Consider the following 24,330-nt stretch of genomic DNA (forward strand, 5'->3'; position numbering starts at 1 on the left):
TCGCTTTGGGTTGCCGGATTCTATCCAGAGTGATAATGGGCCGGCATTTGTCTCTGATGTTACTCATGCAGTAAACAGTGCGTTACAGATCAACTGGAAATTGCATGCTGCATGGAGACCGCAGTCTTCTGGACAAATGGAGAAAATGAACCACACCTTAAAGAAAACCTTGGCAAAACTGTGCCAAGAAACACAGCTTCGTTGGGACCAGGTACTATCCTTTGCCCTCCTCTGCATAAGAGTGGCACCTAGAAGTGGGCTACAATTAAGCCCCTTTGAAACTGTGTTCGGAAGACCCTTCCAGGCCTCAGTTCTGAAAGCCAGTCCAGAAATAGCACAAGATTGCTGGATCACACAATATGTGAAAAACATCCAGGAGGTTCTGACAGTAATTCACAACTTCGCAACCTCGAGGATCTGTATGCCTCCGGATCAACCATAGCATCCCTTCAGACCTGGAGATCAGGTCTTACTGAAGACCTGGCAGAGTGGGGATGCCCAAAACCAGCTGTCAGAAAAATGGTCTGGTCCTTATGATGTTTTGCTAAGCACACATACTTCTCTGAAACTTGCAGGCATAAACCCTGGGTACATCATTCCAGAGTTAAGAAAGCCCCAGGAGGAACTGACCCAGAGACGAAGTCCTATTGGTCTTGTGAACCCATTGAGGACTTGAGATATTTGTTTAAGAAACAGAAAAAAAGTTGAATGTTACTGACTTCTTTTCCAGTTATTGTGGCACGATACCCAAGAACTAATTTTTTTTTTTCTGAAGAAACCCTGAGGGGAAAAAAAAAACAAACAAAAAACTAACATGCTCTAACCAATCTTCTTCCTTTCAAAGTTTAGGAGATGTGAAATAACATCTAGGATCATGCATATGCTGACAGTATTTTTTTTTACATAGAAAGGTTTTCAATCTTCATTTTATTATTTCCTATCAACTTTTTGTTTTTTTTTCACTTTGAGGTTTTTTTTTTTCTCCCTTGTTTTGTTGTTACTTTGACCTATCAGTGAAACTGCGGTTGTATGGGATATCCCACCTGTGATGAATGGTAACTAAAGAGCTCTTTGTGTCTATATGTTGTCTGTCTGTATGTCCTTGTGTCTGTCTTGGCCTCCAGTGATTGACAAATTGGTATACATGGTGCCCATAGACATTGAAAAAAAAAAAAAAGGAGTCTCCAGTTATGAGAAAAACTAAAGGTTAATGGTTTGATTGTCAACATTGTGCTACTGAACTAAGCCGGTGTCTTCATAGAGATTGAATATTGTTGTTTCTGTTAATTTTCTGATATTTATGGCAAAGCTTCCCAGAAATCTAAATTCAAGTACAAATTTGGTAGCCTGTCATTTGGCTGATGCAAGGAAATTTTGTGGAACCTCAGTAGAGCTCCTGAGACACTCCACAAAGTTTCTCCCTTTCCTCCTGGGAAAGGCATTAGATGAATTTGTTCTGTTTGGCTTTTACCTAATGAAGTAAAACTAGAAGGGAAGCATTGTCACTTGGGAAAATGGTAAAACTTTGGTATCTTTGGTATGTACAGAATGTTAACAGTGGTTTTCTAAAAGTGTATAAACAACCTCTCAGTATCTGGTATGTATGTAAATTGTCAATGGTGATTGTCACCTTGTAATATTGTATAATTCAATTGTTTAATATCTACAGAAATTGTTTCTGGAAATATAGGGAGAAAAGGTCTCAACAGATTCCTATTGATGGAACTGTTGAGAGTAAAAACTTTCCTACAAAGGACTGAATAGACCCGGAAATACACCTGACATTTACTAAGTTTTCTTTGACATAATACTGGTAATTTTTATGCATTTTGTCCTGAATCCACAAAGTTTTTTGTTTTGTTTTGTTTTGAGTAACCAGGATCTGCAGCAAGGTTGCAATTTTTTTTCCAGCAAAGCTACCTTGACACATTTTCTCTCCCCTTGATACCAACACAGCATACAAATAGTGGTATTAATTTTTGCTACTTATCTCAGAGTCTGTTTTTGCATAACTTCCATAGGGATTTTGTCTGCTTAAACAAAAAAATTGGACGTGAGTTTGATTGTGTGGCTCTGTGTGGAGTTCTTCCAGAAAGTTGAAAAAGAGCTGAACCAAGAAGAGGCGAACCTGTTTGCTTTGTTTGTAGGGTTCCAGAGACCTCCAAAGAAGGTGAGGAAGCTTGCCTCCATTGGCAGGACTGGACAACCCGGCCAATGAAAAAGCCCTGGTACCCTCAAGAAGAGGAAAGCCCAGGTGGAGTCTGATGACACCAACTTTGTACCTGAAGCCTACGTCGACTGGATGCCACCGGTTCGCTCTGATCCTATATGGAGACTTTCAGCAAAGCCAGCTAAAAATTGCAGTTAGTTATTTTCTGCCCTGTGATTTTATGCAAAAATAGGAAAAATGGTTTAAAAGTGGATTTAGTTTGCAAACTTTTGCTATGCTGTTAAAAGTTTGGGATCAAGGTTGAGAAAATTTGTGTTTTACATCAGTTGAACCATTTTAAGATTTTTTTTCCTCTGATTTTGACATATCTGCTGTCTTGTTTTGGCTAATGCCTCCAGATGTTTTTTTTTTTGGCTTGAACTGATGAACTGCTTTTCCAGGAATAGAGGACTTTTTGCTTTCCACAATGGACAAATACCTGGAGGGACTGGTTTTCTTTAACACTGGAACCTGGTAAAAAATGTTCATCTGAGACTGCATCCCAACATCCATATATTCTATCTTCATCACCATGGAAATGGTGGCATAAAGTGAAAGGGGGGAATTGTTAGGGGGAAAAGGATGTTCTAAAGCTAATTCCATAGGGGCTTTGTGGACTCCACCCCCACCCCAGACCAAAGCCAAGGACACTGGGAACTCCAAATCCCATCACCACCAAAGGGAAGGTGGCTGGGACCTGAGAGTGGGGTTAAGCAGCCAGGTTGGTATAAAGGCAGACACGTGGGCTTTGGAGGGGTCCCCCATTTTGACTCTCCGCCAGCTCGCAGCGTCCGGCCAGCTCTGAGAGTGCCTTTGGGTTTCCAGGTCGGCGGATCGGGTAGGATGCATTAAAGACTTTATTTCCCTATTTTCTCCCTGAGTTGTACATTTTCCTTCTTTCCTTTTCCCTTGTAAATAAACCTTTTATTAACCTTTTGTGTGTGCCTGTAGTGGAGTATTAATAAGTCCCTTTTAAGCGCGCGGGTGAGGACCCACAGCCAGGAACCCGTTCAATATCAGGGCTGTCCTATAATAGATTGACCTCTCCCACTCAGGCAACTGCTCCGGGAACACGCAGACCGGTACTTACCCAGTCCTGCCTCGGATCTCGACCTTCTCAACTGACCTTCCCCACCACTGCCTCCGGGAGACCAAGTCCTGCTCAAATCGCTTCAACCAAAGCCACCGCAGCCTCAGTGAACCGGTCCACACAAGGTCATTCTCACCGCGCTCACAGCGGTAACACTTCTGGGAGACCCGTCCTGACACCATCTCTCACGGGTCAAACGTGTCCCCAAAGACAAACAGTATGTATGTTGTAACCTGGGTCCTACTAGGATGCGCATTTCTTGTCAAAATCTCTCTTAGCCCTGTGTCCTATGTATGGAAATGATTCTCTGGGGACTAATACCCCCTCTGTTTCCTCTGCATGTCCTTTCAGAGGCCTCTACTGGCGGCAGTTCCGATGAATCTCAATACCACAGCGACCAAGATAACAGACTCTGCTTGTCTGACTCCCCAATGCTCAGTCCCCCTCTGGGACTCCAATCACAGCTACCCCTGCTATCCAACTGACACCCTTGTCGGCTTCACTCCTGCACTTCTAACATTTTGGTTACTCCTGCGCTCCAAACCACAAGGGGATCCTTTTTCTGGGCAATGGCGCTCTCTCTCAGTGTATCAATTCTTCTACCCCAGACTCTTGTGTCCAAGTGTTGGTGGTCCCACAACTCACCCTACAGGGACAATCCAAACTGGGGTGGTTGCTCTCACCACACCAAACTAAATGAAGGGCTCTTCTCCTATTATGGTGGGCATTAGCCTAACATCATCTCTTGAAGCTGCAGGCATGGCAGGTGGGGCCCTGGGACATAGCCATATTTCTGCCCAGGATTTTTATGAATGAATAGATAGCTCCTTAGAAAAAACCTCTGTTTTTAGCATCCTTGTAAACACAGTTTACCTCACCGGCTCAGATCACTCTCCAAAACCAGCAGGCTCCGCTAACATGGTTTCAAAATCCTATAGTGTCTTGGCTCCTTCCACTCTTGGGGCCAGTACAAATGAGAATCTTATTTTTTCTTTTTTCTCCTTGCCTCCTAAAATTCATACCGGCTCACATTCAGGAAGTGTCTCCAACCACCTTTAATCAACTCCTTCTCCACCCACATTCTCCCATCCCTGCAGAACCATTGCCTCATAACCAGGCCTGACCCACCCCCTTGGTCTTCGCCCCCTTTCAGCAGGAAGTAGCCAAAGAAAGAAGTGTAGCCCCTTTTCCTATCCACAAAAGGCTGGTATGAAAGGTCCATGCAGGAGGCCGGAATGCAAAAGCTCACCAGGAAGCCCACCTAGAAAATTCAGACAATAAGCCTCTGGCCTCACTGCCAAATCTTTTCATGCCCTACAAACTGCCATTGTGAAAGGGAAAATGCCGTTTAAAAAATGTTCCTCAGTGTGAGTCTACTGAGAAAAATTTTTCCACAACATCAAATGGTACATCATTAATTATCAGTTTCTGTTCCAAATTCAGGGAGACAGAAGAGGAAGAGTTTCAGAAAAAATGTCACAGTGTGCCAAAGCCAGATTACATGACAGGTAACAGAATACGGAGGTTAATAAATGGTGCTTCTATGAAGCTACTGGCAGGACGGGGTCAATCCCTGACCAGGGAGCTGACCCACATGGTGCAGCAGACCTCTCCTGTCTCACCCGCTATTCCCCTCAGCAGTATATTTCAGTAAATACACATGTTGTGCTCACCACTCTATCTCTGGTGAATCTTTTCATCTCGCGCAACTCTGGCCTACACCCCAGGTCTTGTATGCATAAATAATAAAATAAACCTTTCAAAAAAGAAAATGATGCTTTTCCAGAACCTTCTTTCTTTGAGTAACATTGACAAACCCTTCATTTTTCTACTTTCCCCACTTCCTTTGGGTAAATTTCAATTCTTTCTACACTGCCATTCAAAAACAGAACTTATTCATCTCCTCCAAGGTAAGTTTCCAGTCAAACAGGATTGGCCCAAAGCAGGCCACTGAAGCCCAAAGCTTGCCACCAGTCTAAGGCAACTTCTGGCAAGGAACCACAGAAAATAGGCATCAGGTGGCAAGCAAGTCTGGAAGAAAAATAGCAAAATAAAGTACAAATCAAGGTAATGGCTGCCATTGTCGGCCTCTACCTCCACCTCTCTCAAGTGTCTTTCCATGTCTTAGATTCCAGGGGTTCTTCCATGTCCCCCCAAGTCCATGGTGCAAGTCCAAAGTTGAGTAGGGAGCAGGCCTTCTTCACTTGTCTCTGCTCCACAAGCTTCCCCCAATTTCCCCTCTGAGGCTCTCCCCACAGATGTCTTCAGCTGCTCCTCCCCACTAGCTCTGCCCTTCATTAGCTGAGGCAGGGGACACAGAACCTCCCTTTTTACGAAGATCACACTCTGTAGCAATTTCATTTCTCACAATGTGGGGCAGTTGCGGTTTTTTGGACCAAGATTAGTTTAAGAAATCAACAAGCAACTATAAACCAGAGACACACTGGGGAGGGGGGGAAATGGAGGAAGTAGGATCAAAACAAGGGGGTGTGGGAATTGTATGGGGACTATAACCAAGAAGAAAATGCACACATTGTGCAAAAATGAAAAAATGACGTAAAAAATGTATAAAATAAAAATGAGGAAAATTAACACAGCTTTTAAGTATGTTCTTCCAGGATAAACTGCTGGTATATGGAGTGACAAGACTTGAATTTAAATGCTGTGAACACAACTTCCTCTCTGAGCACCTATCATTTATGACATTTTCTATTTAACACCTTCATTTTCTCAGTCAGTGGCAGAGAAAATGAGATCCCAAATTGCTGCAAGCCCTCCACAGCAGCCTGGGTGTCAGGGGTTCCTCAAGGATGGGAGGGCGTTGGCGCAATTGTGGGTTGAGGGCGAGGGAGAAGGGATGAGGAGATGCTGACACTGGATCAGGTGCAGGCATCATCCTGCTGAGGGTCTCAGAGGCCCTTTATTTATACACTTTAAGCAAAGGGGGAGTGTGTTAGCATATGCATTAGGGCAGGAAGAGAACAATCCCATCTTTCTCAAGAACAGCCAAGGGTTTATTTGCCCTCCTGCAGAGGTCGTGACCTTTATTATTTTTTGATTTGAAGGAGGCACTTTTGCTAAACAAAAGTGTTCTTAGAATAGTCATTTACCTTAAACAACCAGTCATTTTATTACTAGCAAAAAGCTTATGTGACTGCAACTAACATTTCTCTGTTTACCTTAGTGAAGGATTAACTAGCACAGGAAGTTATCTGGGGGAAGGAAGATGCATTGACTCTTCCCTAGACCCAAGCTCTCAAGTAAGGGAGGAGGCATTTTCCTAATCTCACAGAAGAGTTTTTTTGCCTATTACACCTCAACTTATCTAGTCAGCCTAGTTTTCATATCTAACTTTAAGATCAAGGGAAAATTTCTTTTTCTGTAAGATTGCTGATTGTTGTTTGTAGTTGTAAGCAACTACAAATATTTTATCAAAGGCAGGGCCAAAGATGGTTATAGCTTTTGGTTCTCAAAAATGGTTAATACGTAACATATCAGTAGTTGTAACATTGACTACTTCGGAGTGCATTATTTGTGCTGCTGTTATAGGACAGGGAAAGGGGCAGCCCAAACCCTGCAAACCTGCCTATTCTAAATGGGTTCTGCCATCCGCCGCATCAACACAAAACATATGAGACTTTAATGGGAAGGAACTTTAATCAAAACTAGGAAACAATACAGGTAAGATAAAGAGTCTAGTTTCTAAATGAAGCACCCAAAGTTACCCATCCCCTCGTGGGTAAAACTCCATCCATATGGGATCGGCCCAGAACAAGGCCCCAAAGCCTGCCACAAGTCTAAAGCATCTTCCAGTGGGGACCCACAGAAAAGGGTCAGAAACAACCAGACAAGCCCGGAAGGAAAAGAGCAAAATCAACATCAAAATAAAAGCTGCCATGGTCACCTCCCCACGGGTCTCACCCACATCTGTGTCACCCAGTCCACGACCAAAAGACAAGCGCAGTTTCTTCACGTGTCTCTAGGCTACATGCGCCTCCTCCAGGTCTCCTGGCTCCATCCTGCTCCCTTCCTTCCTCAGTCTCTTCTGCCTCTTCTCCTCTTCCTGCTCAGCTCCACCCTCTCTTGGGTGGGGCAGGGAACCTCCCCCTTTCCTGGGGACCACCCTGTTACACTGCCATGATTATTAGCTCAACCAGTCACAAAATTGCTGTTGACTTATTCTTGAATGTACACTCTAACAGCCACCATACCCATTGTCACCTCCAAGGGGAATTAGCCCTAAACAAACATGAAGAATTTAGCAGAAACCTGCTATGGCGCCTCCTGGCTTATTAGGAATTTTCTTACACTTGAAGCATGGCTCATGTCTGCCACCCACCTGCTATCTTTAACTTTATTTTTTTTTTTAAAAAGATTTATTTATTATTTATACATACAAGCACTGGGTACAGTCAGAAGAAAGGGAGGGTAAGAGAGTTCACCAGAGCCAGAGCGGAGAGTAGAACAGGCAGACTGACGAAGTACACTGCTGAGGGGAGCAGCAGGCTGCAGGAGAGGTCTGCACGCCATGTGGGGCCCTCTCCTGGCGCCGCAAATGCTGCTGCGGGCAGCTTCACAGCCTGCACTGAACCAGCCAGCGCTGAACCGCTGTGCCACCAGGGAGGCCCTATCTTTTTTTTTTTTTTTAATAGAGGCATGTTTTATTTATTTATTTATTTGTTTGTTTGTTTGTTTGTACTGTTTATACATGCACTGGGTACAGTCAGAAGGCGGGAGGGTTAGAGAATTCACCAGAGCCAGAGCAGGGGGCAGAGCAGGCAGAAGGACCGAAGTACACTGCTGAGGGGAGCAGCGGGTGGCAGGAGAGGCCTGCACGCCATGTGGGACCCTCCTCTGGTGGCCTGAAAGAAGCCTGGGATTGAACCAGCGCTGCAGAGGCTGTGGGCAGCTTTGCAACCCAGAGCTCAACCGCTGTGCCAGCCACCACGGAGGCCCAGGGAGGCCCTATCTTTAAAGTAAGAGAATTTCCTTCTCCATTTAGCCCTTGCACAAAAGATGGCATATCCATATTAAAGACTTGGCAGAGAGATATTTACAACCTTTTGTTCCCAGTTTTTTCACTTGTTAATGTGAGGCCAAATGTTGAATTGCTGCCTTTTGGCAGAGAGTTACTAATTTTATAATAAATGAAATATTTATATCACGCAGTGCCATTTGCCATCAAATTGTTCTTTCAGTAACTAATCAAACAGCATGTACAGTTTTACTTTTAAATGCGTATTTTAACAATGGTAGAAACTAGCCATAAACAAATGAGGAGAAACAAGGAGGAGTCAGCTAACAAGATTCCTGACTTTTCAGGAATCTGCCCCATGCCAGACCTTTGTGGATGACATGAGTAGCAGGGATCCCAGTACCAAATATTTGACAGAGGTCAGGAGGCCTCATTTTTCCTCGGGAGAATAGAAATTGATAAATTAAGAGCCTCTCCTAACATGCATGATATTTTTTTTTTTGAAGGTCATAGAGATTTTATTTTTTTTATAATAAATTTTATTTTTATATTCCCCATACAATTGCAACCCCCTTATTTTGACCCCAATCCCTCCCCTCCCGCCCTCTACCCCCCATAGAGTGTCTCTGGTTCATAGTTTTTTGTTGATTTTGATTTTCACTTTCTTATAGTTATTCATTTTCCTGGTCCCTTATTTAAGTTTTCTAGATTCCTGCTGTGAGTGAGACCATCTGGTATTTTTCTTTTTCTTTCTGCCTTATTTCACTGAGCATGATCCCTTCCAACGCCATCCATGTTGCTGCTAATTGCATGTGTTTATCTTTTTTGAATGCTGAGTAATATTCCATGGTATATATGTACCACATCTTCTTGATCCAGTCATCTATTTTTGGGCATTTGGGCTGTTTCCAAAGCTTAGCTATTGTTAACAGTGCTGCTATAAACATAGGGGTGCAGGTGCTCTTTGGAATTGATGTTTCTGTGTCCTATGGGTAAATACCTAGGAGTGGAATTGCTGGATCATATGGAAGCTCTATGTTTAGTAGGTCCAGAAATCTCCACACAGCTCTCCATAGTGGTTGGACCAGTTTGCACTCCCACCAACAGTGCAGAAGAGTTCCTTTTTCTCCACACCCTCGCCAACATTTGTTGTTGCTAGTTTTTTTAATATGTGCCATTCTCACTGGTGTAAGATGATATCTCATGGTAGTTTTGATTTTCATTTCCCTGATTACAAGTGATGTTGAACATTTTTTCATATGCCTGTTGGCCATTTGCATTTCCTCTTCAGAGAAGTTTCTTTTTAGCTCTTCTGCCCATTTTTTGACGGGATTATTTTCTTTGTTTGTGTTGAGTCTCATCAGCTCTTTGCAGATTTTTGTGATCAGTCCTTTATCATCAGTGTTGTTAGGGGAAAAGGATGTCCCAAAGCTAATTTCATATAGGCTTTGTGGACTCCACCCCCACCCCAGGTCAAAGCCAAAGACACTGGGAACTCCAAATCCCATCACCACCAAAGGGAAGGTGGCTCAGACCTGAGGGTGAGGTTAAGCAGCCAGGTGGATATAAAAGGCAGACACGTGGGCTTTGGGGGATCCCTTTAAAGCGCGCGGGTGAGGACCCACAGCCAGGAACCCGTTCAATATCAGGGCTGCTCTATAACAGTGTCTAACATGCATGATATTTAGGAAAAATCTAACACAGGGCAAGTGATACACCCTGTTGAATAAATAAAGGATGTCAAAATGCAAAAGAATGGAGGCAGCAAGAAAGGTGGCAGAATGTTGGAAATAAGCTCAGTGCTTTAGATGCCCCCAAGGCAAAAGGCACTCCAGGGAAGTGCATGAGGGCTCAAAAGGCTCAAGGGCCTGGTTTGCAAATAGTCATGGGCAATTTACATTTCAGTGGATTCAAATATGGACAAACTTTCTCAGGAAAGCCACACTTGGAGTATTCATAGATGGGTGACCCATGGTTTGTGACATTGTAAAATGAGACAGTGCCCACCTCATAGTCAAGGAAAACCCCAACACGACTGGGAGGGACCTTCATGGAAAGAGACAACATCTTGGGTGCCTGGGAGTGAGTCTCCTCATCAAAAGCATGATACTCTGATTGATTCTGTAACCCTATAGCCCAAATGCAAAATCTAGGCTGTAATCCAGCATAAATATTTTGGTTATGAGGGGGGTTGTTTACATTTCTTTGACAATGGTTTTCCCCACACACCCCCAGGATCCAGGCACTTTTTTTGGATACATCTACCTCCCAGTAATGTTTCCCATTCTTGAAAAATGGTGATCCCAGGACAGAGTAATCTCCATAATAGTAATTTGGATATTTTGTAACACCAGAAAAATCTACATATAGCAATTCGGATATACTGGAACAGGAGAAAAATTTCCATAATAGTAATTCGGGTATGTTGTAACTGGAATATTGTCCCACAAAGATTTCACTTCTCTCTTATTTGCAGAAATCGCAACACTGTGTCCATTGCTGGTCTGATTCAAGGTGACATCAACTGAGAAAAATTAAAGGTTTGGGTGAGGGACATGGAGTATCTTTATACATGACATTGTGAGAAGAATCATGAGAATAACTTAGCAGGAAATGGAAAGAATTTTGGTTTTAGGGAGAAATAAAACACTGCAGACTCAGTCTGTGTATTAGAATGAGAAACAGTAGTTTTAAAATATGAACTTTACTAGGAATCAAAAAATTCAGAAAGATGAATTAAATAGAATGGAGAAGTTTTTTTTTTAATTTTTTTTTTATAGAGGCATGTATTTATTTATTTATTTGTTTGTTTGTTGTATTTATCCATACACTGGGTATACTCACAAGCGCGGGAGGGTGAGAGAATTCACCAGATCCAGAGAGGGGAGCAGAAAAGGCAGAAGGACGCAAGCACACTGCTGAGGGGAGCATCGGGAGACAGGAGAGGTCTGTGCGCCATGTGGGACCCTCCTCGGGTGGCCGGGGAGCAATCAGGGATCGAACCGGTGCTGCGGACTGTGGGCAGCTTCGCAACCCAGCGCTCAACGGCTTCACCACATCCTTACCCCAGGAGCATCGCACACTCGCCGGGTCTGAAATGATTAAAAAAAAAAAAATCTAAACTGGTAAATGTAAGCAAAGGACACAGCACTGAACTCTATCTCCTCTCCAGATTAAGGGAAGTTCCTGAAACTATGGCAGGGAGTAAACTGGTAAATAAGGGTAGTGCTGACTCCTGGCCAATCCCCACTCAACAGGACATTTCCTCAGCTATGGTCTCCAGTGCCCCCAGCATCACTGGCCACACCTAAAAGCTGCGTTTCTTCCTCACTTGGTCCCTGCCATTGCTACACCCCCACAGTGGCCCACCTGGGTGACCAAGCCTCACCGGTAAGCCCTCGCAGCATCGCTTTCAGATCCGGAGCTTGGAACACACGTCTTGGTTGTTGGGGAAAAGTTTTTGGCTTCTTCAGAGTGAAATTCCAACACCTAGAATGAGAAACATAGATCCCCACACCTCTAACATGTTGCCCTGTCAAAACTACTGACTTATCTCTTTACTCCAAGGAATGCACTTGAAGTCTTACCTGGAAATGATAAGGGAAAAAAAGAGCAAATGCTGATCTCAGAGTCAGGAAAAAAATGGGCTGATGTCTACCTCTGTGCGGCTCTGGGAACATCTTGACCTCTCAAGAGCAGTTTCTCCCTTACAAACTTAAATCATTAATATGTCTCCCTCTACTTGCTACAAACCATATGAAAATATGTATAATAATAGATTTGACAAAATAAAACTTAATTACCTTAAAAAATAACGTGTGGAAAAGTCACCATATATATTTGGGATCCAGAGAGAAAAACAGAAAGGAAGGCTCCAGAAAGTAGCTCCTGTGTGTCTGAGCTACATCAAGTTTGGGAACACTCCCTGGAGACAACCAAGATCAAACTCTACACCCCACTAGGGAGGCCCTCAGAATAACATTTAAGAATCAGGCTCCCTGAGAATAATTGCAAACACTTGGGAAATACATGATGATCTCCAGCCGAACAGTGGTCTGGATATTGTGTGTTCAGAAAGAGGTCGATGCTGCCAGGTAGGTATGAATATAAAGTAAGATGCTGCCTCTTGATACCTGGGGCCAGAGCTTGTGAGGAATGAATCACTTTCTTATAGCAGGGCCCAAATATCCCACGAGATGGTCTATGAAATTTAGATATAAAGTTATTGTTGCTAATTCTGGGTGCTTGGCAGAAAAGCACCTGTGATATGAACGAACCCTAGATAGAAGCACACAGAGTGAATAAAATTTATGAGGTCACAGAGGTCTGATAACTAAAAGGCTTGATTTTTTTTTAGTTATTTTTTTCTTATATCATTGTAGTTCCCATGGTTCTGCCAGCCCCGTGTCACTTGTGAACCGTCACCATATCCCCTTCTGCTCGTCCCTCCTGTTTTAACCCTCTACCTTCCCCCTCCTTTGCTGGATGCCTCAGATCTATGGTCAGCTTGCTAGTTTTGACTTCTTCTCCACCTTTTATTTGGTTTCTTTACATTCCACATATACGTGAGATCATTGGTATTTATCTTTTTCCTGATGACTGATTTTGGCTAGCATAATCCTTATCCTGCTCCATCTATATTCCTGCAAATAGTTTGCCTGTAATAGTCCATTGTATATACCACAACTTTTTTTTTAAGATTTATTTATTTATTTATACAAGGATGGGGTACAGTCAGAGATGTGGGATGGTGAGAGAATTCACCAGAGTGGAGAGCAGAACAGGCAGATGGACGAAATACACTGCTGAGGGGAGCAGCGGGCGTGTCAGGAGAGGTCTGTGTGACAAGTAGGACCCTCGCCCGGTGGTTGGGAGCGAACCAGCACTGCAGAGGCTGCGGGCAGCTTCGGAGTCCAGCGCTCAACCACTGCACCACCAGGGGAGGCCCTATGCCACAACTTTTTGATCCATTCATCTATTTTTGGGGTATTTGGGTTGTTTCCATATCCTGGCTATGATAAATAGTGTGCAATAAACATAGGAGTGCAGTTTTGGGTAGATTCCTAGGAGTGGGATCACTGAATCAGATGAAGATAAGGTTTTAGTGTTCTAAGGAAGCTCCACACAGCTTTCCAGTGGCTGCACCAGTTACAATCTCCCCAGCAGTGTAATAGTGTTCCTTTATCTCCACTTCCTGCCCAGCATTTGTTGGTTTCTTTTCTTTTCTTTTTTTTTTTTTTGGTGTGGGCCAGTCACACTAGAGTGAGGTGGTATCTCATTGTGGTTTTGATTTGGATTTCCCTGGTAACTACCGATGCTGAACATTTTTTCATATGCCCATTGGCCATCTGTCAAATGGTTTATCTTTAAAGATACTACTGACCCAAACTTGTCAGCTGCCTACCATTCCTATTCCTTTCTGTAGTATCTGATCCATTCTCAACCCATTTTTTATAAACAGAAATTTAAGACAAAAGTACACCCATATTTCCCTGCCCACAATGATACTTTGTTGTTAGTGAACACGAGGTTACTCTAAAAAGCATTAAACATCTCTCCACAGCACAAAAAGACCATCGCTGGCCTCTCACACATACCTTTGCATGATGTCAGTCACATCCTAGGCGAAAAAGAAAAAATAAATCAATTAATTAAAAAAAATCATGAGTCAAGAAGTAATAGGCTCTCCCCACTTATAAGGCCTCATGATATCTCCTCAGGACCCTGATTAGGTGGGGTAGAGTTGGTCCCATTGTCAGAGACAAATGCAAAGACAAGACCTAGGCCAGACATTCCAGAACTCATGTGATGCTGTCAGGTTTCCCAAGAGGTAGAAACAGTTTTGACTTTTGTGGAAGTCAAGTATGTATCTGGAGATGAGACATACTTGTAAGGAAAACTAGAAACCTATAATTTTATTCCCCAGATGCAAACTCCCTCTGAGATGACTGAATAATTAATGGGTCTTTTGTGTATTCAGCAGAAATGGAATGTGTATGCTATGATTTGTCAAGCTTTATGCCACGCTTAGGAGAATTTAAAAAATTATAATATTCTTCAAGAAGTTTGCATGACTTTTTATGAGGTGCACACAGACACAATTAATGTAGGTGCTTTTCCTGTCTCTCCTCACATTAACTCTCTAAAAGTGACTTCATCCAATCCCTTGAATTTTACACACACATACATGCAGTTGATTGACTATTTTTACTCAATTTTTTCCCTAAACTGTAGATTAATATTTTCATTAGAAAAATAACAGTAACCAGTAACTTAGATTGTCTCATCCGTAACTTCACCAAGTTGTTAAATCAATGCAATTTAAGAAAAGAAATAAAAGCACGCAAACACATTCCAAGGGTAAACAGGAAAACAATTGCAAAAAAGTTGAAAATAAGTTGGACTGAATGAAACTAAAAACTGAACAATACTAATATATGGAATACAGTTAAGGCAATACATTTATATTTTTAAACACTAAACCAGAAAAGATGTTTTCTAAATTACCATTTTAAGAAACTAGAAAAGGAACAGTAAGCTAACCTCATACAACACACACACACTAAATATGTAGAGATCAGAAACAAATGATTAAGCTAAAAGAAATTAATGAAATATAAAAGTTTGTTCTATAAAAATATCAATAAAATCGACTAGACATAAACTAAGAAAAAAGGGAAAAAGCCAATCACCACTGTAAAAATAAAACAGGGTGGAAGAGAGCCCAGCACTCTAGTGATTTTTTTTTTTAATTATGGGGACTGCAAAGAATTTCAATATGCAAGTTCTGTCTCTCCCTCCTTCTTTCCTTCTCATATTATCCTTTAAGTGTCTTTATTTTTGCACAATACAAGATCTCTCTCCTCAGGTGTGGTCACCTTAGTTTTCAACCACCAAAGTGCCCACAGCCTTCCACCCTCCACACATGGGGATACCTCCCCTAGCCCTGCTCTACCCTGACCCCCAATCCTAGCCATCCCCCCCCCCACATGGTCTCGGAAAGACTGCAGTGACTTTCTGAAGGAACACAGCCAAGGCAACCTAGGAGAGCTTCAGAGTCTTGCATCTCATGCACCACCAGGAGAGAACCCAGGAGAGAAACTGGGCCTTGGCATACACTTTAAAAATGCTGGAGGGTGAAAATAAAAGGGAATGGAGGCATCACACTCCCAGACTTCAAACTATACTATAAAGCGTTAATCATCAAAACTGCACGGTATTGGAACCAGAATAGACACACGGACCAATGAAACCAAATAGAAAATACAGAAATAAGCCCACAGATTTATGGTCAACTAAACTTTGACAAAGGAGCAAAGAATATGGACTGGAGCAAAGAAAGTTTGTTCAATAAATGGTGCTGGGAAAACTGGGTCGCTACATGCAAAAGAATGAAGCTTGACTACTACCTCACACCATACACAAAAATCAACTCAAAATGGATTAAAGAACTAGACATAAGACCTGAAACCAAAAAATACATAGAAGAAAAAGTAGGTGAAACACTACATGACATGCACCTCAAAGACATCTTTACATCACCCAAAGCAGTGATAGTGAAGGCAAAGATAAACAGCTGGGACTACATCAAATTAAAGAGCTTCTGCACAGCAAAAGAGACAATAACCAAAACAAAGAGAAACCCCACCTACTGCGAGAACATTTTTGCAGACAACACTAATGATAAAGGACTGATCACAAAAATCTACAAAGAGCTGATGAGACTTAACAAAAACAAAGAAAATTATCCAGTCAAAAAATGGGCAGAAGAGCTAAACAGATAATTCTCCAAAGAGGAAATGCAAATGGCCAACAGGCATATGAAAAAAATGTTCGACATCACTTGTAATCAGGGAAATGCAAATAAAAACTACAAGGTGATACCATCTTACACCAGTGAGAATGACACATATTAAAAAAACTAGCAACAACAAATATTGGAGAGGTTGTGGAGAAAAAGAAGGTCTCCTGCATTGCTGGTGGGAGTGCAAACTGGTCTAACCACTATGGGGAGCTGTGTGGAGATTTTGTGACCTACTAAAGATAGAGCTTCCATATGATCTAGCAATTCCACACCTAGGTATTTACTCAAATGACACAGAAACATTAATTCCAAAGGGCACCTGCACCCCTATGTTTATAGCAGCACTATTTACAATAGCTAAGCTATGGAAACAAACCAAATGCCAAAAAATAGAAGACTGGATCAAGATGTGGTACATATACACAATGGAATATTACCCAGCAATCAAAAAAGATAAACACATGCAGTTTGCAGCAGCATGGATGGAGCTGGAAGGGATCATGCTCAGCGAAATAAGTCAGAAAGAAAAAGAAAAATACTGGATGTTCTCACTCATAGCAGGAATTTAGAAAACATAAACAAGGGACCAGGAAAAAGACTAATTAATACAAAGTAAAAAACAAAATCAACAAGCAACTCTAAACCAGAGATACACTATGGGGGGGGGGAGGGAAGGGGAGAGGAGGAACTAGGGTCAAAATAAGGGGGGGGCAATTGTATGGGGAATATAACCAAAATGAAAATGTATACATTGTGCAAAAATGAAAAATGATGTAAGAATTATATAAAATAAAATATTAATTAAAAAAATGCAGGAAGGGTGCCAGTCCTGCTTCTGGAGGGTCTACTCCCTTTTTTTGGGGGGGGATCCTACTTCAGATTGCTACTTTGGTTGCTTAGGAGGCTTTTTGCTGCATACCTCCTACACCTGCTGTTCTCTTTTGCCTTCCAGCACTTTGGCAAACTAATGAAAACCATTTCAGCACACCATTTGGGTTTCTTTGCCTTTATGGACCAGGTAACAAGAACCCCTAGAATAGACAACATGGGTTATTATTCGTTTGAGTCTGGAGTCCCTGTGAAGCCCCTTGGTTTTGCTTGGTATCAAGGTGACATTACTGTGAATATTGTAGGACTTGAAGGGATGATAAAGAATTATTATGAGTATCTTTGCATCTACAAAGCACACAACTTAGACAAACTCCTATGAAGACACACATTGCCAAAAACAGACACAAAAATTATTTAAAAAATTAAAACAAGTAAATTATATATAGTTATATACATATATAATTATATATACACATATATGTACCCTTTCACACAAAAGAGCCAGAATGAGACATCATTTTGTGAATTCCACTGATTAAAAATAAATACCAGGCCTTCAACAATTCTTCTCAGAAAATAGAAAATCAAGGGGGAAAATCTCTACTCATTCTATGAGGGGGAAAAAAATGCTCGTTAAGACTCTGAAGTGCATCTGTTCATCTGGACTAAGCTTCACTCGATTTAACTAATAAATGTGTAACACTAGCAGGCAATAACAGAGGGATATCAAATACACCTGAATAAAATGCATCTTCATTCCAAGCTCACACAATTGCACTGTACTTGATACATTAATAAAAATGAGGTTTTCCCCTTGTTATTTATGCATTCAATTATTCCTATAAATGCAGGAAGCACACTGCAGAGCAGAAGAACCTTAGTGTCACACCAGGAAGAGCACAGCAATACAGAAGGGGAAGGAAATCTGCCCGCGTGGTTCTCATGTCTCAATGCTGGGGTTTCTTTTGAGATCTTACTGTAACAGGGTGGTCCCCAGGAAAGGGGGAGGTTCCAAGTTCCCTGCCCCACCCAATGGAGGGTGGAGCTAAAGAGAAGAGAAGGAAGGAAGCAGGATGGAGCCACAAGGAGCCCGGGAGGAGGCACATGGAGCAGAGAGACATGTGAGAAAACTGCACTTGCATTTTGGTTGTGGACTGGGTGACACAGATGTGGCTGAGAGACCCGTGGAGAGGAGACTGTGGCAGCTTTTCCCTTGATTTTGGTTTTGTTCTTTTCCTTCCAGACTTGTCTGGTGGTTTGATCCTTTTCTGTGGGTTCCCACTGAAAGGTGCTTTGGACTTGTGCCAGGCTTTGGGGCCTTGCTCTGGGCCTATCCTATTTGGGGGGGCTTTTACCCACAAGGGGATGGGTAACTGTGGGTGCTTGACTTGAAAACTATATTCTCTGTCTTTTCTGTATTGTTTCCTAATTGTATTAAAGTTACTTTTCATTAGTCTCATGTGTTTTGTGTTGATGCGGCTGATGGCAGAACCTATTTAGAGCAGGCAGGTTCGCGGGGTCTGGGCTGCCCCTCTCCCTGCCCTGTGACATTACCTGCAGCATGTCTATGTCTGACGCTTCCAATCGATGCTCCAGATCTGAGATGAGAACGTCTATCAACTGGTTCTGCTGAACGAGCTCACTCTCATCCTCTGCCAATTTATGGAGAATGACTTCTTCCTCCTTATTCAGGTTTTGTAGCTCCTTCTGCTCCGCCAAGTCCAGGAGACCTCTCAGTTCTGCAAACTCTGCCTGGACACCTTGTCTCTCACTTTGTATTTGACTCTCAGGAAGGAGAAAAGAGAGAGAGGTGGTACTCAACCCATCAGGCAGAGACTAGGAACCAGAACTAGCACCACTGTAAATGGAAAGTTCTCACAGCAAAGTGAGACAGAGCAAGAGAACAATTCTTAAAGAGGCTCTTCACCTATTATATTCCCCTCTATTATATTCCAAAATAATTCCCTCAAGTCTGCAGCCCTGAGTCCAACCCTGAGCCAAACAGAGCAACTGGGTAGTCTCCACGTTCCCACAGCTGGACTACTCCTGACAGCACCACTCACCCTCTGCCCAAGTGGAACACTGGCCCAGAACCAGGAGCCATGGCCGAACAGCTTCCCCCAGGAGAGTCAAAGACTCAAACACGTGATGGGAATGGAACAGAGAATGCACTGCCGTCCTGGCCAGTGTCCCTGCATATGAACTTTCCCTCCAAAGACCCATTCATCTGTGCCAGGTTCTCTTTTCAATCCCCTCAACCATCAGGGAAATGATGAAGAAAAGGATAATCAAATGACTGTGGGATTGTTAATGATCCAATAACAAAAAGGTAGGAAGTTCCTCGTGTTATCACCCAAATTCTATCAGATTTCTGTCTAAATCCCTCAGAAAGAGCCTCCTCCTACTGTTAGGGGAAAAGGATGTCCTAAAGCTAATTCCATACAGGCTTTGTGGACTCCACCCCCACCCCAGGCCAAAGCCAAAGACACTGGGAACTCCAAATCCCATCACCACCAAAGCGAAGGTGGCTGGGACCTGAGGGTGGGGTTAAGCAGCCAGGTTGATATAAAGGCAGACACGTGGGCTTTGGGGGCCCCCCATTTTGGGCTCTCCGCCAGCTAGCAGTGTCTGGCCAGCTCTGAGAGTGCCTTTGGGTTTCTAGGTCGGCGGATAGGGTAGGACGCATTAAAGACTTTATTTCCCTATTTTCTGCCTGAGTTGTACATTTCCTTAATTCCCTTTCCCTTGTAAATAAACCTTTTATTAACCTTTTGTGTGTGTCTGTAGTGGAGTATTAGTAAGTCCCTTTTAAGCGCGTGGCTGAGGACCCACAGCCAGGCAACCCATTTTATATGGGGGCTACTCCGTAACACTACCTTCCAGGAAGTTGTCCTTTCTTTGACTTCAGCTTCCAAATGTCCAGATTCTTGCAGCTTTTCCCTCATCTGCTCCAGGGTTCTCTGGAGCTTCTTCTGTGAGAGGGAAATCAAGCCAGAGTCAAGCAATGGGCTTTCTCAACATCTGAATACAGGTCATGGAGGAAGTAATCAGATGATCTCTAAACATAAGAGTCACAGAAACTGAAAATATCAATGAGAACCTACGACTTAGAAAATCTGAAGTGTGAACGTATTAAGTCTCAGGCAGAAGTGTGAGATAAGTCACCATCCCTTCCCCAAGACAGGATGACTCTTATTTGTTCTAGAGGAGAAATTTGATCTTGCAGAAAGAAACAACATCTCAATCTAACTAATCCCTCAGTTACACTTCATGTGAAAAGGGAATGATGGGTTTTCATGGGCGCTAGCAACCCCCTCCCCCATTTAACACATGGTTCAAAACTTCTACTTCTGACTCTAAATCAGTCTCTTGTAATCAGGCTGGAGGCACAGAAGTGTCCTCCACCTTGGGAGGTGAGCCTAGTGTTTCTCTTCCCCCAAAAGGCTTAGATAGGCTTTTTCCAAGCTGGAAAATTTCAACTTGTGTCCTCTTATTAGGTAGAACTAAGGTAAATGAAATTTTTGTGAGTCTCATGAGGAAGCGTTATCTTAAAGAGATGGCCTAGACTTAGCAACATCTCTAGAAATAAATTATTTTTTAAAGATTTTATTTATTTATTTATGCACTGAAGAACTGGGGTATAGGCCAGAGGTGAAGGGGGTGAGAGCATTCACCAGAAACAGTGGGGAGCAGAACAGGAGAATTGGCTGAAATACACTGCTGAGGGGGGCAGTGGGTGAGACAGAAGTCTGCTGTGCCATGTGTGGGTCAGATCCCAGCCCATGATCAAACTCAGACCATTGTGATGATAGGGCTGAGACGTACCCCTACGCCATCAGGGAGGCCTCTAGAAAAAAATTTTTTATGGGAAAAACCTATATCAAAGCAAGGCAAATATCTAAAGGCAAGGTTCTATCATATGAAATTGTCCCCTCCTGGTCCCAGAGACCCCCTCCTCCCTCCTTGACACCCCAGGCTCCAAATCCATCCAGTCATAAATACTGGATCTGGGCCTCCCTCATGGCACAGGGGCTAAAGTCTCAGGGCTATCAAGTCATCCCCAGCCACTGTGGCATGAGTTCAATTCCCTGCCAGGGAGGTGACCCACATGGCGCAGCAGACATCTCCTGTCTCGCCTGCTGCTACCCTCAGCAGTGTATTTCAGTAGATCTGCCTGTTCTGCTCTCCACATGTCTCTCTCCTCTCAACCCCTGCACTTCTGGTCTGTACCCCAGTCCTTGTATGCATCAATAAATAAATCTTTAAAAATAAATAATCACTGGATCTGTCCCATTTTATTTCAGTATTTACAGTCCTGTAAATTCTCCATGTGTATGTTATTAAATATGGTCTTTTTCTCCTTCTAAGCTGTCTGATGTTAATCTTGTTGCTCATTCAGCCCCAGAACTTAGAGCAGTGGGGGAATCTTCCCCTGTATCAACACCAGAGGAAGAAAAGCAATCACAGACCTCTGACTATGGTGACAAGGCAACCAAAAGGAGATTTCCCATCAACTATATATTCTGCTGTTTAACTGCATCCTGAGGCTCTCCTACCTTCTCCTCCTGGACAATCTCCTCAATGAGGAAGGTCTGGTGACCACGGTGCTCCTGAGATCTCTCACAAAGCCAGCAAATGACTTTCCCATCCTGCTTACAGAAGAGCAGGAGTTTCTCTCCATGGCGCACACAGAGCTCTTTCTTCTGCTCCCCCTCTGGGCTCATCTTGACTCCTCTGAGTTGCTCCACTATGTTGGCCAGATGCCGATTAGGCCGCAGGTGTCCAGGCTCGTAACTGATTCTGCACACAGGGCAGCTGCTCTTCTCTTCCTGGGTTGCCGCGGACTCCTTGTTGTTTGCAGTGATGCAGGTTCGGCAGAAGCTGTGGCCACAGTCTAGGCTTAGGGGCTCTTTCAAGAGGTCCAGGCAGATGGGGCAGGTCACCTCCTCCTGGATGTTCACTAAGATGTTTGATGCCATAGCTGTTGCCCCCTGCTGCTCGCTATCCTGGCTTGAGTCTCTCGCTCACAGATACCTGTATATTTGAGAAGGTTGTATTGGAACAAATGAGAAAGCCAGGATACAAGTCTAATTGAATAGAAAACAAGGATAGATAAGATAAAATATTTTATAAAAAAAGGGGAGGGTCTCCCTTGTGATGCAAGGGGTTAAGCACAGCACTATGAAGCTATCTGCAGCCACTGCAGCAGAGTTTGATCAGATATAAGTAAGAAGGATGAACAAGGTTAGTGATCTCTAAGGAACTACAGTGATTAACCCTCGTGTGATACAGTGAATAGAAATGAGGCGCAAACTTGCCAACCGTCACGCATCAAGGTTTCCAGCGCAGACAGGCCTCGTGGAGGAAAATGTATAGAATCGTGACACTCGTACACTGTAACATTAACCCCCTAGGATTCAAACCCCTCTACCTGTGTTCCTGTATTTGGTGGAAAAGGCGCTTTCTACTTCTAAAAAGTCAAGGATTCTCTCTGTCCGCAAAAGATGCAATTCAAAATTATAGAATAGGAAGGAGTTGTGGGTAGATTCGGCCTGGAGAAATGTCAGTCCCTCTGAAGTAAACAAAGCCTTCCTCCTTCAAACCCGCCATCTTTTCAGGCCACTGCTTCCCCACATTGCCCTTCAGTTAACGCAATCAGCAGGCAGCCTGCAAAGCTGGGCCTTTGCCCCCTTTTCAGAGGCACCTTGGCCTTCCCATGAAAAGTCAGACTCACCAAATCAGTTTTTCCTCTGAAGTTTTCAAACGCTTTGTTCCAGAAACTCTCAACAGACCTTCAGAGACCAAAGAAATGTTGTGACTCCTTGGGGAAGAGTGAAGACAGGCCAGACACAGATATGGTCGGGATGCACTTGGCCTGACTGCCACAGAGAGGAAGAGTGGAGCGAAATGGAAGTGAAACTGTAACAGGGCCGTCCTCAAGTAAAGGGGAGGCACCAACCAGATTTCCTGCCCCACCCAGGGAGGGTGGACACATGGGGAGGAGAAGCACCTGGGGAGGAGACTGTGATAGGAAGGAAGCAGGATGTAGAGGGAAGAGTCCTGGAGGAGGCACATGGAGCAGGGAGATAGGCGAAGAAGATGCTCTTGCTTTTTCATCCTGGACTGGCTGAAACAGATGTGGGTGAGAGATCCGTGGGGAGGTTAACAATGGCAGCTTTTATCTTATTATGATTTTTCTCTTTTCCTCCTGTTACGGGCCAAAGATCTCCTTAGCTAACTCCATACAGGCTTTGTGGACTCCACCCCCACTCCAGACCAAAGCCATCAAGACACTGGAATGACAAAGCCCATCATGACCAAAGGGAGGGTTGCTGGGACCTGAGGGTGGAGTTAAGCTGCCAGGTTTGGTGTAAAACCAGATACGTGGGCCTTGGGGTCTCTCTTAGCCTCATGGGTCTCGGCTCTTTGCCAGCTCTCAGCCTGCCATTGGGATTCCAGGTCTGCCGAACTGGTAGGACACATTTAAGACACTATCTCCCTCCTTTCTCCCTGAGTTGTACATTTCCTCATTCCCATTCCCTTGTAAATAAACCTTTTGTTAACCTTTTGTGTGTGCCTGCAGTGTAAGTCCCTTTCAAGCGCATGGGTGAGGACCCGCAGTCAGGCAAGCGTTTTACATCTGCGCTGCCCTGTCACAGTTTGGCCCCCAAAGTGGTTTCCAAGTTACACCCACGGTTGACCAGCCCAAAGTAACTCCTTGCGTTGGTCACCATAAGTGCACTAGGTCTGCAGGACACTGGTAAGATATTTGTCCCAGATCTTGAACAGTTTTTCTTCCCTCTTTCAACCATGAGCTTAAGCAAGCTCATCCCTAGCTTAAGTTCTTTCAGTTTTATTCCAGCCTTGACTTTAAGTAGTCTTTCTCCCTTCAACATCACTACCAGCTTTATAAACATAAATAATTTGGTGAAACTGGGGCTGTGGCACATGATTTTGCTTTTCTATCCTTATGTGGCTTATTGCCATCCCTGCTTGGCAATCTGTGCTTCTGCCTGTTTTTCTGATAGTTTGTGTGTGTGTGTGTGTGTTTGTGTGTGTATGCGCGCGTGCACCATTGGCTACACTGTTCTTCTCTGAGAGGTAGATGCTGTACTCCACCTATTGAGACCATGCAGCTCTCAATTTAACTGCGCAGGGTATGAGGGAGGAAAACCACGCAGTTCTTAAAAGTGTGCAAGACCAGCTGCAGGCTGCCCTCCAAAAATTGGATGTGGGGGAGGCTCGGCTGATGGCACAGAGAAGGGATAAACCTTCCCCTTCCCGTGAGGACTTCAAGAGGACACAGTTAGAAGAGGAGGAGTATCATTTGTTAAACACCTTAAATACATCAAGACAAAGTCCTTCTCTGTGTGACAAGGCCCCTCCTGCGCAGACTCCTGAGGCTTCACAGCCTCTATGGC

The 24,330-nt window shown here is 43.5% G+C and overlaps 1 protein-coding gene across 1 annotated transcript; it reads right to left on the minus strand.

Annotated features, from left to right (window-relative positions):
* Window positions 1-10,134: 10,134 nt before the first annotated feature.
* LOC311178577 (uncharacterized protein) lies at window positions 10,135-19,013 on the minus strand (the record flags this gene model as incomplete). The annotated part of the gene is made up of 3 exons (XM_084245268.1): window positions 10,135-10,320; window positions 18,464-18,692; window positions 18,973-19,013. 3 exons carry the CDS (start codon window positions 19,011-19,013, stop codon window positions 10,135-10,137), a joined length of 456 nt encoding a protein of 151 aa, XP_084101394.1.
* Between the last annotated feature and the right edge of the window lie 5,317 nt (window positions 19,014-24,330).

The sequence above is a fragment of the Talpa europaea genome (genome assembly GCF_964194135.1).
Source record: "Talpa europaea genome assembly, chromosome: 1".
Classification (NCBI taxonomy): domain Eukaryota; kingdom Metazoa; phylum Chordata; class Mammalia; order Eulipotyphla; family Talpidae; genus Talpa; species Talpa europaea.